Source organism: Drosophila rhopaloa, unplaced genomic scaffold (assembly GCF_018152115.1).
Source record: "Drosophila rhopaloa isolate 14029-0021.01 unplaced genomic scaffold, ASM1815211v1 contig_190, whole genome shotgun sequence".
NCBI classification, from domain to species: domain Eukaryota; kingdom Metazoa; phylum Arthropoda; class Insecta; order Diptera; family Drosophilidae; genus Drosophila; species Drosophila rhopaloa.
Genome location: NW_025335073.1, coordinates 1,873,958 through 1,889,378, shown reverse-complemented (window position 1 = coordinate 1,889,378; position 15,421 = coordinate 1,873,958). Strand labels below are relative to the sequence as shown.

General features: G+C 46.1%; 3 protein-coding genes across 3 annotated transcripts; all 3 read right to left on the bottom strand.

Annotated features, from left to right (window-relative positions):
• Window positions 1-1,719: 1,719 nt before the first annotated feature.
• LOC123037661 lies at window positions 1,720-3,066 on the bottom strand. Its single transcript, XM_044459318.1, has 2 exons — window positions 2,686-3,066; window positions 1,720-2,580 (listed from the first exon to the last, which is right to left on the bottom strand). The coding sequence occupies exons 1-2, from the start codon at window positions 3,064-3,066 to the stop codon at window positions 1,720-1,722; spliced, it is 1,242 nt and encodes a 413-aa protein (XP_044315253.1).
• A 6,388-nt stretch (window positions 3,067-9,454) lies between these two features.
• Window positions 9,455-10,801, bottom strand: LOC123037660. Its single transcript, XM_044459317.1, has 2 exons — window positions 10,421-10,801; window positions 9,455-10,315 (listed from the first exon to the last, which is right to left on the bottom strand). The coding sequence occupies exons 1-2, from the start codon at window positions 10,799-10,801 to the stop codon at window positions 9,455-9,457; spliced, it is 1,242 nt and encodes a 413-aa protein (XP_044315252.1).
• A 507-nt stretch (window positions 10,802-11,308) lies between these two features.
• LOC123037659 lies at window positions 11,309-15,096 on the bottom strand. Its single transcript, XM_044459316.1, has 6 exons — window positions 14,901-15,096; window positions 14,316-14,797; window positions 13,859-14,239; window positions 12,892-13,753; window positions 12,366-12,791; window positions 11,309-11,601 (listed from the first exon to the last, which is right to left on the bottom strand). The coding sequence occupies exons 1-6, from the start codon at window positions 15,094-15,096 to the stop codon at window positions 11,309-11,311; spliced, it is 2,640 nt and encodes an 879-aa protein (XP_044315251.1).
• Between the last annotated feature and the right edge of the window lie 325 nt (window positions 15,097-15,421).

Below are 15,421 nucleotides of genomic sequence, written 5' to 3'. Positions count from 1 at the left end.
CTTGTTTTATGCACAGAATCCTTGCCTTCTTAATTTCATCAAATGTGAGAGCGCTAGATACCCTTTTGCGAGATAGGTTTCGTGTACGTTGAATGAATCGCTTCACGTAGCCGACAATATGGACGAGCTTGATCCAAGAAGACACTCGCTCGGTTAGTTCATCAAGTGGATGAACCGGAGTTGCTTCAGCCAGTGTACCTAAACAGATGGATTTGACTTCTCCTTTAATGCGTTTTTATGTAAAAGATAAACCGAAACGTGAGTCGTTTAACTTTACCAGATTCTGCACCTTGTCCCGTAGCCATAAAGGCCCATTCCACCACAAATGGAAGTCCATGAGATCAGCAGCCATCAGTCCCCTTGACGCTCAGTCCGCTGGGTTTGTTTTGGAATCTACGTGATGCCAAGCAATCCTTGGAATAGTGTCAAGGATTTCCGAGGTTCTGTTTCCAACAAATGTCTTGAGTTGGGCTGGCGTATATGATAACCAGGTGAGCACTATTGATGAGTCGGACCAGCCAAAAACAGTTATGTTTTTGTGGCGTAATCCAGATGGGATCGAGCGAATCAGTTGGCTGAGGAGAAGTGCTGCGCAAAGTTCCAGACGTGGCAGGGATTGTTGTTTCAGTGGAGCCACCCTTGTTTTCGCAGCTACAATGGCTACCGAGATAGAGCCATCATCATTGGTGACTCTGCTGTACACCACAGCAGCATAAGCCTTGGTTGACGCATCCGAAAATCCGTGGAGTTCGATGTTGCCCGGGTCGTTGGCGACATCGTGGTAGTTGGAATGTTTGAAGGTTGTCCAGATCTGCTCTCCACTTTAGCCAGTTGTTCGCCAGTTTAGTTGGGAGGGGGTCATCCCAATCCAAATTCAAGAGCCAAAGCTTTTGGAACAGGATTCTGAATTGGATTACAATGGGTGCCAAGAGTCCGAGAGGATCAAATATCAACGAGACGTTGGAGAAGACTTGCCTCTTTGTGCAATCAGGATTTTCAGCTAGACCGACATTGTACGTTAGAATGCCTTTTCCAGGATGCCAGTAAAGTCCGAGAACCTTTACTGGTGACGTTTGTGCAGGTTGTGTGTCGCTATCATCCGTTTGTATATATGGTGTATTGGATACCCATTTCCCGAGTTCAAGGTTTGCACGAGACATCAGCTGAATCAGCTCGTTTCGGTTCCATCCTCACTGTTTGACCCAGTAAGAACGTCATCTACATAGAAATCCTCCAGCAGGATTTTCGACGCATTTGGGTTTTCCTCTTTATGATCGACAGCAAGTTGTTCCAGCACTCAAATAGGAATGGTGCTCATGAAGTTTCGTAGGTTACTGTGCACAATTGGAAATGCTTGATAAGATCGGATGGATGAAGATCCATCCATTCTCTCCAAGCAATTTTCTGGGAGTTTCTGTGCTTTTCGTTGACCCTTATCTGGCGGAACATTTTTAGGATATCCGCTGAGAATGCAAATTTGTACATTCGAAAACGAAGGCACACAGCGAATAGATCGCGCTGGATACTGGGACCTGTAAACAGGGAGTCATTTAAAGCCTTACCATTGGCATCACGAGAAGATCCATCGAAAACTACTCGTAGCTTCCAACCCAGAACTGGGTGGTGTGGTAGATAAAATTGATTTCCAGTACCGTTTTCCTCAGGTGGCACCTCTCGCATGTGCCCCAGATTTGTGTATTCCCGCATAAAGTATACGTACTATGTACGCAGCTGGTCGTTCCGTTGCAGCCGCCGCTCAACCGATTTAAAGCGTTTGAGCGCTCCTTGTAGAGTTTCTCCGAAATCGGGGTTTTCTGTGTTGAATAGAAGATCCACGATATACTTCCCGTTTTCATCGCGACTGTGAGTGGCGAGAAAGTGCTTCTCGACCTGATCATCCTCCGGATCCAGTTTTGCTCTGCTTTGAACGTTTTCCAAATCCCAAAACTTCTGAAGCGTGGCGCCTATGTCTACTATTGCAGTCAGTGCAATAGCGTTGCTTGGATTTGATGTGATGAGTGATGTTATTACCCATTCGAACACCGAAGAAATGGCGATAAGATTACCCTTGTTGTCGTACATCTTTCGTCCTGTAAACACCGACCATACGTGTTCGCTTCCCAATAGAATGTCAACAGGTGAGTTTGTGTTGAATTCTGTATCCGCCAACTGCAGATCCTTAAATGCCTCGAGTGCCGATGCATCGATGTTTTGGCGTTCCAGCGAAGAAGTAATTCTGCCTAGCACGTGGGCGTAGACAACCAAATGATCCTCGGAGATATGGGTCTTGATATGCAAGGTGCTGCATCTCCTTGTCGTATCTGCTTTCACCGAAGAGATTCCCGTAACCAAGATGCGTGATGCCGAACTTGTCAATCCGAGAGCTTGAATGCAACGCTCGGATACGTACGAAATTATGGCAGTTGGTAATATGCTTCGCTTAACTTCCGTTTCCTGTGCAGATTTTGCAGTGCCCTGTGCACATACAACTGATTGAGTGCCCTCTCCTTGGGCGAAATGACTGAGAGTCACCGAAGTGTTGTTGGACGCACCTATGTTTCGCTCGTCCTCGCCTGCTATCTAAGCAAGATTCCCAATAGCCTGTGGATTCGCTTGGACATGTAGAAGGGAGTGATGATTTCTTGTGCATTGCCTACATTTGTATGTCGACTTGCACTTGCTGACTCCATGACCAGGTCGCAAGCAGTTGTAGCACAGTGATTTCTCCTTTACGAAGGATCGCCTCTGCTTCCCAGACATATCCAAGAACAGCTGACAGTTATACAGAGTGTGTTCTGTTGAATTACATTTGGTGCAGCCAATGCCTTCGACCGCAACCATCGATTGTGTGACCCTTTTTGGTTTTTCTGCATGTGTTGTTGTCTTACTACAAGTCCCAAGCTCCCTTTTACTCAGTTCCAGTTCCTCGCAACGAGAATCCAGAAATTTGAAGAATTCCTCGAGAGTGGGGGAATCTGTGTCCATGCTGCGCTCAATCCACCTACGCCGCGTGTCGGCGTCCAGTTTCTCCAGGGCCAGATAGATGATCCAGCAATCGCGTCCCATCTGGTTGACTGCATCCAATCCGCGAATAATTTCGTTTGCTCCGTCTGACACCTTCCGTAGAATTGATGCAACTTACTTTTCTAGTTGTTGGTAGGCTCATAAACTGCTCCAAGTGATGGAACTTCTGGGTGTTGGACAAATGTTGCTTGTTATGAATTGTGCTTTCATAAATGTCTTGAAAAGAGGGCCACTCTGTGTAGTTGCCAGTGAACCATTTGATTTGAATTTTCGGCAATTCACTCAGATTGGAATTCGCCGCATGTACCGAACTTGAATTCGTCAAAGAGACGTCACCACCAACATGAACCGGCGTGCTTGAATGAGCCGGATTTGCAGCCAGTCGCTCAAATAGTTGTTGGTTTTGTTGTAGCAAATTTACAATTGCGTCGCCGCTGGAGTGCAGACCGTTGCTGCCATTCACAATGCCTGTAGATGTACTTGGTTGTAGAGCATTCTGTCCTTGAGAATTGCGTTCGCCCTTAGGTACTTTTCTTCGTAAATTGCGTTATCCATCTCCGGATCGACGTAACCTTCTACATCCTCGTGGAGAGCAATGCAATCGCCGAACTGGTTGAACTCCTTCCAAACTTTGTGGAGAAGTTGTATGCGCGTGGAGATCTCCGCTTGTGATGCCGACACATGGGCTTGCTCAGCCCATGAGAGACAACGTGTGATGTTGCCCTTGAGTCTGGAACGGCTTTTCACTGATGCTTTTAATTGTTCCATAGCAAACAATTAACCATCAAACAATTAATAATCGTTTTCGTCGATTATGGGTGCCAGTTTGATCAGCTGTGATCGGTTCCTTAAGAGTTTTTTACTGAGGAGCAATTCGTAATCGTCTTTGAAACAACCTTGTGCTTGTTTTATGCTCAGAATCCTTGCCTTCTTAATTTTATCAAATGTGAGAGCGCTAGATACCCTTTTGCGAGATAGGTTTCGTGTACGTTGAATGAATCGCTTCACGTAGCCGACAATATGGACGAGCTTGATCCAAGAAGACACTCGCTTGGTTAGTTCATCCAGTGTACCTAAACAGTTGGATTTGACTTCTCCTTTAATGCGTTTGTATGTAAAAGATAAACCGAAAGGTGAGTCGTTTAACTTTACCAGATTCTGCACCTTGTCCCGTAGCCATAAAGGCCCATTCCACCACAAATGGAAGTCGATGAGATCAGCAGCCATCAGTCCCCTTGACGCACAGTCCGCTGGGTTTGTTTTGGAATCTACGTGATGCCAAGCAATCCTTGGAATAGAGTCAAGGAGTTGGGCTGGCGTATACGATAACCAGGTGAGCACTATTGATGAGTCGGACCAGCCAAAAACAGTTATGTTTTTGTGGCGTAATCCAGATGGGATCGAGCGAATCAGTTGGCTGAGGAGAAGTGCTGCGCAAAGTTCCAGACGTGGCAAGGATTGTTGTTTCAGTGGAGCCACCCTTGTTTTCGCAGCTACAATGGCTACCGAGATAGAGCCATCAACATTGGTGATTCTGCTGTACACCACAGCAGCATAAGCCTTGGTTGACGCATCCGAAAATCCGTGGAGTTCGATGTTGTCCGGGTCGTTGGCGACAAATCGTGGTAGTTGGAATGTTTGAAGGTTGTCCAGATCTGCTCTCCACTTTAGCCAGTTGTTCGCCAGTTTAGTTTGGAGGGGGTCATCCCAATCCAAATTCAAGAGCCATAGCTTTTGGAACAGGATTCTGAATTGGATTACAATGGGTGCCAAGAGTCCGAGAGGATCAAATATCCTCGAGACGTCGGAGAAGACTTGCCTCTTTGTGTAATCAGGATTTTAAGCTAGACCGACATTGTACGTTAGAATGCCTTTTCCAGGATGCCAGTAAAGTCCGAGAACCTTTACTGGTGACGTTTGTGCAGGTTGTGTGTCGCTATCATCCGTTTGTATATATGGTGTATTGGATACCCATTTCCCGAGTTCAAGGTTTGCACGAGACATCAGCTGAATCAGCTCGTTTCGGTTCCATCCTCACTGTTTGACCCAGTAAGAACGTCATCTACATAGAAATCCTCCAGCAGGATTTTCGACGCATTTGGGTTTTCCTCTTTATGATCGACAGCAAGTTGTTCCAGCACTCAAATAGGAATGGTGCTCATGAAGTTTCGTAGGTTACTGTGCACAATTGGAAATGCTTGATAAGATCGGATGGATGAAGATCCATCCATTCTCTCCAAGCAATTTTCTGGGAGTTTCTGTGCTTTTCGTTGACCCTTATCTGGCGGAACATTTTTAGGATATCCGCTGAGAATGCAAATTTGTACATTCGAAAACGAAGGCACACAGCGAATAGATCGCGCTGGATACTGGGACCTGTAAACAGGGAGTCATTTAAAGCCTTACCATTGGCATCACGAGAAGATCCATCGAAAACTACTCGTAGCTTCCAACCCAGAACTGGGTGGTGTGGTAGATAAAATTGATTTCCAGTACCGTTTTCTCAGGTGGCACCTCTCGCATGTGCCCCAGATTTGTGTATTCCCGCATAAAGTATACGTACTATGTACGCAGCTGGTCGTTCCGTTGCAGCCGCCGCTCAACCGATTTAAAGCGTTTGAGCGCTCCTTGTAGAGTTTCTCCGAAATCGGGGTTTTCTGTGTTGAATAGAAGATCCACGATATACTTCCCGTTTTCATCGCGACTGTGAGTGGCGAGAAAGTGCTTCTCGACCTGATCATCCTCCGGATCCAGTTTTGCTCTGCTTTGAACGTTTTCCAAATCCCAAAACTTCTGAAGCGTGGCGCCTATGTCTACTATTGCAGTCAGTGCAATAGCGTTGCTTGGATTTGATGTGATGAGTGATGTTATTACCCATTCGAACACCGAAGAAATGGCGATAAGATTACCCTTGTTGTCGTACATCTTTCGTCCTGTAAACACCGACCATACGTGTTCGCTTCCCAATAGAATGTCAACAGGTGAGTTTGTGTTGAATTCTGTATCCGCCAACTGCAGATCCTTAAATGCCTCGAGTGCCGATGCATCGATGTTTTGGCGTTCCAGCGAAGAAGTAATTCTGCCTAGCACGTGGGCGTAGACAACCAAATGATCCTCGGAGATATGGGTCTTGATATGCAAGGTGCTGCATCTCCTTGTCGTATCTGCTTTCACCGAAGAGATTCCCGTAACCAAGATGCGTGATGCCGAACTTGTCAATCCGAGAGCTTGAATGCAACGCTCGGATACGTACGAAATTATGGCAGTTGGTAATATGCTTCGCTTAACTTCCGTTTCCTGTGCAGATTTTGCAGTGCCCTGTGCACATACAACTGATTGAGTGCCCTCTCCTTGGGCGAAATGACTGAGAGTCACCGAAGTGTTGTTGGACGCACCTATGTTTCGCTCGTCCTCGCCTGCTATCTAAGCAAGATTCCCAATAGCCTGTGGATTCGCTTGGACATGTAGAAGGGAGTGATGATTTCTTGTGCATTGCCTACATTTGTATGTCGACTTGCACTTGCTGACTCCATGACCAGGTCGCAAGCAGTTGTAGCATAGTGATTTCTCCTTTACGAAGGATCGCCTCTGCTTCCCAGACATATCCAAGAACAGCTGACAGTTATACAGAGTGTGTTCTGTTGAATTACATTTGGTGCAGCCAATGCCTTCGACCGCAACCATCGATTGTGTGACCCTTTTTGGTTTTTCTGCATGTGTTGTTGTCTTACTACAAGTCCCAAGCTCCCTTTTACTCAGTTCCAGTTCCTCGCAACGAGAATCCAGAAATTTGAAGAATTCCTCGAGAGTGGGGGAATCTGTGTCCATGCTGCGCTCAATCCACCTACGCCGCGTGTCGGCGTCCAGTTTCTCCAGGGCCAGATAGATGATCCAGCAATCGCGTCCCATCTGGTTGACTGCATCCAATCCGCGAATAATTTCGTTTGCTCCGTCTGACACCTTCCGTAGAATTGATGCAACTTACTTTTCTAGTTGTTGGTAGGCTCATAAACTGCTCCAAGTGATGGAACTTCTGGGTGTTGGACAAATGTTGCTTGTTATGAATTGTGCTTTCATAAATGTCTTGAAAAGAGGGCCACTCTGTGTAGTTGCCAGTGAACCATTTGATTTGAATTTTCGGCAATTCACTCAGATTGGAATTCGCCGCATGTACCGAACTTGAATTCGTCAAAGAGACGTCACCACCAACATGAACCGGCGTGCTTGAATGAGCCGGATTTGCAGCCAGTCGCTCAAATAGTTGTTGGTTTTGTTGTAGCAAATTTACAATTGCGTCGCCGCTGGAGTGCAGACCGTTGCTGCCATTCACAATGCCTGTAGATGTACTTGGTTGTAGAGCATTCTGTCCTTGAGAATTGCGTTCGCCCTTAGGTACTTTTCTTCGTAAATTGCGTTATCCATCTCCGGATCGACGTAACCTTCTACATCCTCGTGGAGAGCAATGCAATCGCCGAACTGGTTGAACTCCTTCCAAACTTTGTGGAGAAGTTGTATGCGCGTGGAGATCTCCGCTTGTGATGCCGACACATGGGCTTGCTCAGCCCATGAGAGACAACGTGTGATGTTGCCCTTGAGTCTGGAACGGCTTTTCACTGATGCTTTTAATTGTTCCATAGCAAACAATTAACCATCAAACAATTAATAATCGTTTTCGTCGATTATGGGTGCCAGTTTGATCAGCTGTGATCGGTTCCTTAAGAGTTTTTTACTGAGGAGCAATTCGTAATCGTCTTTGAAACAACCTTGTGCTTGTTTTATGCTCAGAATCCTTGCCTTCTTAATTTTATCAAATGTGAGAGCGCTAGATACCCTTTTGCGAGATAGGTTTCGTGTACGTTGAATGAATCGCTTCACGTAGCCGACAATATGGACGAGCTTGATCCAAGAAGACACTCGCTTGGTTAGTTCATCCAGTGTACCTAAACAGTTGGATTTGACTTCTCCTTTAATGCGTTTGTATGTAAAAGATAAACCGAAAGGTGAGTCGTTTAACTTTACCAGATTCTGCACCTTGTCCCGTAGCCATAAAGGCCCATTCCACCACAAATGGAAGTCGATGAGATCAGCAGCCATCAGTCCCCTTGACGCACAGTCCGCTGGGTTTGTTTTGGAATCTACGTGATGCCAAGCAATCCTTGGAATAGAGTCAAGGAGTTGGGCTGGCGTATACGATAACCAGGTGAGCACTATTGATGAGTCGGACCAGCCAAAAACAGTTATGTTTTTGTGGCGTAATCCAGATGGGATCGAGCGAATCAGTTGGCTGAGGAGAAGTGCTGCGCAAAGTTCCAGACGTGGCAAGGATTGTTGTTTCAGTGGAGCCACCCTTGTTTTCGCAGCTACAATGGCTACCGAGATAGAGCCATCAACATTGGTGATTCTGCTGTACACCACAGCAGCATAAGCCTTGGTTGACGCATCCGAAAATCCGTGGAGTTCGATGTTGTCCGGGTCGTTGGCGACAAATCGTGGTAGTTGGAATGTTTGAAGGTTGTCCAGATCTGCTCTCCACTTTAGCCAGTTGTTCGCCAGTTTAGTTTGGAGGGGGTCATCCCAATCCAAATTCAAGAGCCATAGCTTTTGGAACAGGATTCTGAATTGGATTACAATGGGTGCCAAGAGTCCGAGAGGATCAAATATCCTCGAGACGTCGGAGAAGACTTGCCTCTTTCTGTAATCAGGATTTTAAGCTAGACCGACATTGTACGTTAGAATGCCTTTTCCAGGATGCCAGTAAAGTCCGAGAACCTTTACTGGTGACGTTTGTGCAGGTTGTGTGTCGCTATCATCCGTTTGTATATATGGTGTATTGGATACCCATTTCCCGAGTTCAAGGTTTGCACGAGACATCAGCTGAATCAGCTCGTTTCGGTTCCATCCTCACTGTTTGACCCAGTAAGAACGTCATCTACATAGAAATCCTCCAGCAGGATTTTCGACGCATTTGGGTTTTCCTCTTTATGATCGACAGCAAGTTGTTCCAGCACTCAAACAGGAATGGTGCTCATGAAGTTTCGTAGGTTACTGTGCACAATTGGAAATGCTTGATAAGATCGGATGGATGAAGATCCATCCATTCTCTCCAAGCAATTTTCTGGGAGTTTCTGTGCTTTTCGTTGACCCTTATCTGGCGGAACATTTTTAGGATATCCGCTGAGAATGCAAATTTGTACATTCGAAAACGAAGGCACACAGCGAATAGATCGCGCTGGATACTGGGACCTGTAAACAGGGAGTCATTTAAAGCCTTACCATTGGCATCACGAGAAGATCCATCGAAAACTACTCGTAGCTTCCAACCCAGAACTGGGTGGTGTGGTAGATAAAATTGATTTCCAGTACCGTTTTCCTCAGGTGGCACCTCTCGCATGTGCCCCAGATTTGTGTATTCCCGCATAAAGTATACGTACTATGTACGCAGCTGGTCGTTCCGTTGCAGCCGCCGCTCAACCGATTTAAAGCGTTTGAGCGCTTCTTGTAGAGTTTCTCCGAAATCGGGGTTTTCTGTGTTGAATAGAAGATCCACGATATACTTCCCGTTTTCATCGCGACTGTGAGTGGCGAGAAAGTGCTTCTCGACCTGATCACCCTCCGGATCCAGTTTTGCTCTGCTTTGAACGTTTTCCAAATCCCAAAACTTCTGAAGCGTGGCGCCTATGTCTACTATTGCAGTCAGTGCAATAGCGTTGCTTGGATTTGATGTGATGAGTGATGTTATTACCCATTCGAACACCGAAGAAATGGCGATAAGATTACCCTTGTTGTCGTACATCTTTCGTCCTGTAAACACCGACCATACGTGTTCGCTTCCCAATAGAATGTCAACAGGTGAGTTTGTGTTGAATTCTGTATCCGCCAACTGCAGATCCTTGAATGCCTCGAGTGCCGATGCATCGATGTTTTGGCGTTCCAGCGAAGAAGTAATTCTGCCTAGCACGTGGGCGTAGACAACCAAATGATCCTCGGAGATACGGGTCTTGATATGCAAGGTGCTGCATCTCCTTGTCGTATCTGCTTTCACCGAAGAGATTCCCGTAACCAAGATGCGTGATGCCGAACTTGTCAATCCGAGAGCTTGAATGCAACGCTCGGATACGTACGAAACTATGGCAGTTGGTAATATGCTTCGCTTAACTTCCGTTTCCTGTGCAGATTTTGCAGTGCCCTGTGCACATACAACTGATTGAGTGCCCTCTCCTTGGGCGAAATGACTGAGAGTCACCGAAGTGTTGTTGGACGCACCTATGTTTCGCTCGTCCTCGCCTGCTATCTAAGCAAGATTCCCAATAGCCTATGGATTCGCTTGGACATGTAGAAGGGAGTGATGATTTCTTGTGCATTGCCTACATTTGTATGTCGACTTGCACTTGCTGACTCCATGACCAGGTCGCAAGCAGTTGTAGCACAGTGATTTCTCCTTTACGAAGGATCGCCTCTGCTTCCCAGACATATCCAAGAACAGCTGACAGTTATACAGAGTGTGTTCTGTTGAATTACATTTGGTGCAGCCAATGCCTTCGACCGCAACCATCGATTGTGTGACCCTTTTTGGTTTTTCTGCATGTGTTGTTGTCTTACTACAAGTCCCAAGCTCCCTTTTACTCAGTTCCAGTTCCTCGCAACGAGAATCCAGAAATTTGAAGAATTCCTCGAGAGTGGGGGAATCTGTGTCCATGCTGCGCTCAATCCACCTACGCCGCGTGTCGGCGTCCAGTTTCTCCAGGGCCAGATAGATGATCCAGCAATCGCGTCCCATCTGGTTGACTGCATCCAATCCGCGAATAATTTCGTTTGCTCCGTCTGACACCTTCCGTAGAATTGATGCAACTTACTTTTCTAGTTGTTGGTAGGCTCATAAACTGCTCCAAAAATGAGTTTACAATGTGCCGTGGACGATTGCACCTTTCCTTCAGACGTTCCCAAGCGGTGTTGTAAGCTGTAATGGCCAAGTCAACAATAAGTGTTTTCAAGTGACTGTTGGACAAATGTTGCTTGTTATGAATTGTGCTTTCATAAATGTCTTGAAAAGAGGGCCACTCTGTGTAGTTGCCAGTGAACCATTTGATTTGAATTTTCGGCAATTCACTCAAATTGGAATTCGCCGCATGTACCGAACTTGAATTCGCCAACGAGACGTCACCACCAACATGAACCGGCGTGCTTGAATGAGCCGGATTTGCAGCCAGTCGCTCAAATAGTTGTTGGTTTTGTTGTAGCAAATTTACAATTGCGTCGCCGTTGGATTGCAGACCGTTGCTGCCATTCACAATGCCTGTAGATGTACTTGGTTGTAGAGCATTCTGTCCTTGAGAATTGCTTTCGCCCTTAGGTACTTTTCTTCGTAAATTGCGTTATCCATCTCCGGATCGACGTAACCTTCTACATCCTCGTGGAGAGCAATGCAATCGCCGAACTGGTTGAACTCCTTCCAAACTTTGTGGAGAAGTTGTATGCGCGTGGAGATCTCCGCCTGTGATGCCGACACATGGGCTTGCTCAGCCCATGAGAGACAACGTGTGATGTTGCCCTTGAGTCTGGAACGGCTTTTCACCGATGCTTTTAATTGTTCCATAGCAAACAATTAACCATCAAACAATTAATAATCGTTTTCGTCGATTACGGGTGCCAGTTTGATCAGCTGTGATCGGTTCCTTAAAGGTTTTTTACTGAGGAGCAATTGGTAATCGTCTTTGAAACAACCTTGTGCTTGTTTTATGCACAGAATCCTTGCCTTCTTAATTTCATCAAATGTGAGAGCGCTAGATACCCTTTTGCGAGATAGGTTTCGTGTACGTTGAATGAATCGCTTCACGTAGCCGACGAGCTTGATCCCAGAAGACACTCGCTCGGTTAGTTCATCAAGTGGATGAACCGGAGTTGCTTCAGCCAGTGTACCTAAACAGTTGGATTTGGAGTCGATGTTGTCCGGGTCGTTGGCGACAAATCGTGGTAGTTGGAATGTTTGAAGGTTGTCCAGATCTGCTCTCCACTTTAGCCAGTTGTTCGCCAGTTTAGTTTGGAGGGGGTCATCCCAATCCAAATTCAAGAGCCATAGCCAAGAGTCCGAGAGGATCAACTATCCTCGAGACGTCGGAGAAGACTTGCCTCTTTGTGTAATCAGGATTTTCAGCTAGACCGACATTGTACGTTAGAATGCCTTTTCCAGGATGCCAGTAAAGTCCGAGAACCTTTACTGGTGACGTTTGTGCAGGTTGTGTGTCGCTATCATCCGTTTGTATATATGGTGTATTGGATACCCATTTCCCGAGTTCAAGGTTTGCACGAGACATCAGCTGAATCAGCTCGTTTCGGTTCCTCACTGTTTGACCCAGTAAGAACGTCATCTACATAGAAATCCTCCAGCAGGATTTTCGACGCATTTGGGTTTTCCTCTTGATGATCGACAGCAAGTTGTTCCAACACTCGCTCAGACAGGAATGGTGCGCATGAAGTTTCGTAGGTTACTGTACACAATTGGAAATGCTTGATAAGATCGGATGGATAAAGATCCATCCATTCTCTCCAAGCGATTTTCTGGGAGTTTCTGTGCTTTTCGTTGACCCATATCTGGCGGAACATTTTTACGATATCCGCTGAGAATGCAAATTTGTACATTCGAAAACGAAGGCACACAGCGAATAGATCGCGCTGGATACTGGGACCTGTAAACAGGGAGTCATTTAAAGCCTTACCATTGGCATCACGAGAAGATCCATCGAAAACTACTCGTAGCTTCCGACCCAGAACTGGGTGGTGTGGTAGATAAAATTGATTTCCAGTACCGTTTTCCTCAGGTGGCACCTCTCGCATGTGCCCCAGATTTGTGTATTCCCGCATAAAGTATACGTACTATGTACGGCTGGTCGTTCCGTTGCAGCCGCCGCTCAACCGATTTAAAGCGTTTGAGCGCTCCTTGCAGAGTTTCTCCGAAATCGGGGTTTTCTGTGTTGAATAGAAGATCCACGATATACTTCCCGTTTTCATCGCGACTGTGAGTGGCGAGAAAGTGCTTCTCGACCTGATCATCCTCCGGATCCAGTTTTGCTCTGCTTTGAACGTTTTCCAAATCCCAAAACTTCTGAAGCGTGGCGCCTATGTCTACTATTGCAGTCAGTGCAATAGCGTTGCTTGGATTTGATGTGATGAGTGATGTTATTACCCATTCGAACACCGAAGAAATGGCGATAAGATTACCCTTGTTGTCGTACATCTTTCGTCCTGTAAACACCGACCATACGTGTTCGCTTCCCAATAGAATGTCAACAGGTGAGTTTGTGTTGAATTCTGTATCCGCCAACTGCAGATCCTTGAATGCCTCGAGTGCCGATGCATCGATGTTTTGGCGTTCCAGCGAAGAAGTAATTCTGCCTAGCACGTGGGCGTAGACAACCAAATGATCCTCGGAGATATGGGTCTTGATATGCAAGGTGCTGCATCTCCTTGTCGTATCTGCTTTCACCGAAGAGATTCCCGTAACCAAGATGCGTGATGCCGAACTTGTCAATCCGAGAGCTTGAATGCAACGCTCGGATACGTACGAAACTATGGCAGTTGGTAATATGCTTCGCTTAACTTCCGTTTCCTGTGCAGATTTTGCAGTGCCCTGTGCACATACAACTAATTGAGTGCCCTCTCCTTGGGCGAAATGACTGAGAGTCACCGAAGTGTTGTTGGACGCACCTATGTTTCGCTCGTCCTCGCCTGCTATCTAAGCAAGATTCCCAATAGCCTGTGGATTCGCTTGGACATGTAGAAGGGAGTGATGATTACTTGTGCATTGCCTACATTTGTATGTCGACTTGCACTTGCTGACTCCATGACCAGGTCGCAAGCAGTTGTAGAACAGTGATTTCTCCTTTACGAAGGATCGCCTCTGCATCCCAGACATATCCAAGAACAGCTGACGGTTATACAGAGTGTGTTCTGTTGAATTACATTTGGTCCAGCCACTGCCTTCGACCGCAACCATCGATTGTGTGACCCTTTTTGGTTTTTCTGCATGTGTTGTTGTCTTACTACAAGTCCCAAGCTCCCTTTTACTCAGTTCCAGTTCCTCGCAACGAGAATCCAGAAATTTGAAGAATTCCTCGAGAGTGGGGGAATCTGTGTCCATGCTGCGCTCATTCCACCTACGCCGCGTGTCGGCGTCCAGTTTCTCCAGGGCCAGATAGATGATCCAGCAATCGCGTCCCATCTGGTTGACTGCATCCAATCCGCGAATAATTTCGTTTGCTCCGTCTGACACCTTCCGTAGAATTGATGCAACTTACTTTTCTAGTTGTTGGTAGGCTCATAAACTGCTCCAAAAATGAGTTTACAATGTGCCGTGGACGATTGCACCTTTCCTTCAGACGTTCCCAAGCGGTGTTGTAAGCTGTAATGGCCAAGTGCCGTACCAAGTTGGCAGCCTCATCAACAATAAGTGTTTTCAAGTGATGGATCTTCTGGGTGTTGGACAAATGTTGCTTGTTATGAATTGTGCTTTCATAAATGTTTTGAAAAGAGGGCCACTTGGTAATATGCCAGTTGCCAGTGAACCATTTGATTTGAATTTTCGGCAATTCACTCAAATTGGAATTCGCCGCATGTACCGAACTTGAATTCGCCAAAGAGACGTCACCACCAACATGAACCGACGTGCTCGAATGAGCCTGATTTGCAGCCAGTCGCTCAAATAGTTGTTGGTTTTGTTGTAGCAAATTTACAATTGCATCGCCGTTGGAGTGCAGACCGTTGCTGCCATTCACAATGCCTGTAGATGTACTTGGTTGTAGAGCATTCTGTCCTTGAGAATTGCGTTCGCCCTAGGTACTTTTCTTCGTAAATTGCGTTATCCATCTCCGGATCGACGTAACCTTCTACATCCTCGTGGAGAGCAATGCAATCGCCGAACTGGTTGAACTCCTTCCAAACTTTGTGGAGAAGTTGTATGCGCGTGGAGATCTCCGCTTGTGTTGCCGACACATGGGCTTGCTCAGCCCATGAAAGACAACGTGTGATGTTGCCCTTGAGTCTGGAACGGCTTTTCACCAATGCTTTTAATTGTTCCATAGCAAATAATTAACCTGAGAATCAAAGCACTTCACTAACTGTCCAAGAATCCGGCTCGAAGGACCAACAATATGGTCAGAAATAAGAAAGAGTTGAGTTGCGTATATGTGGACTGTATTAATTTTATTCTTGCCAGTTGCGAAGCCTATTTGACACTGAATTGAATTTCGCAATATGACGTCGTCTTAGCGGCGTTTGCCAGAAACCGAAAAGATATTGTATACATGTTTTCTTGTACATAGATTAAATATATAGAATAGAATAGAGATGGCATTAAGCCCATATATATTAGAGATGATTAAAGCTGCAAGCGTTCACGAACATC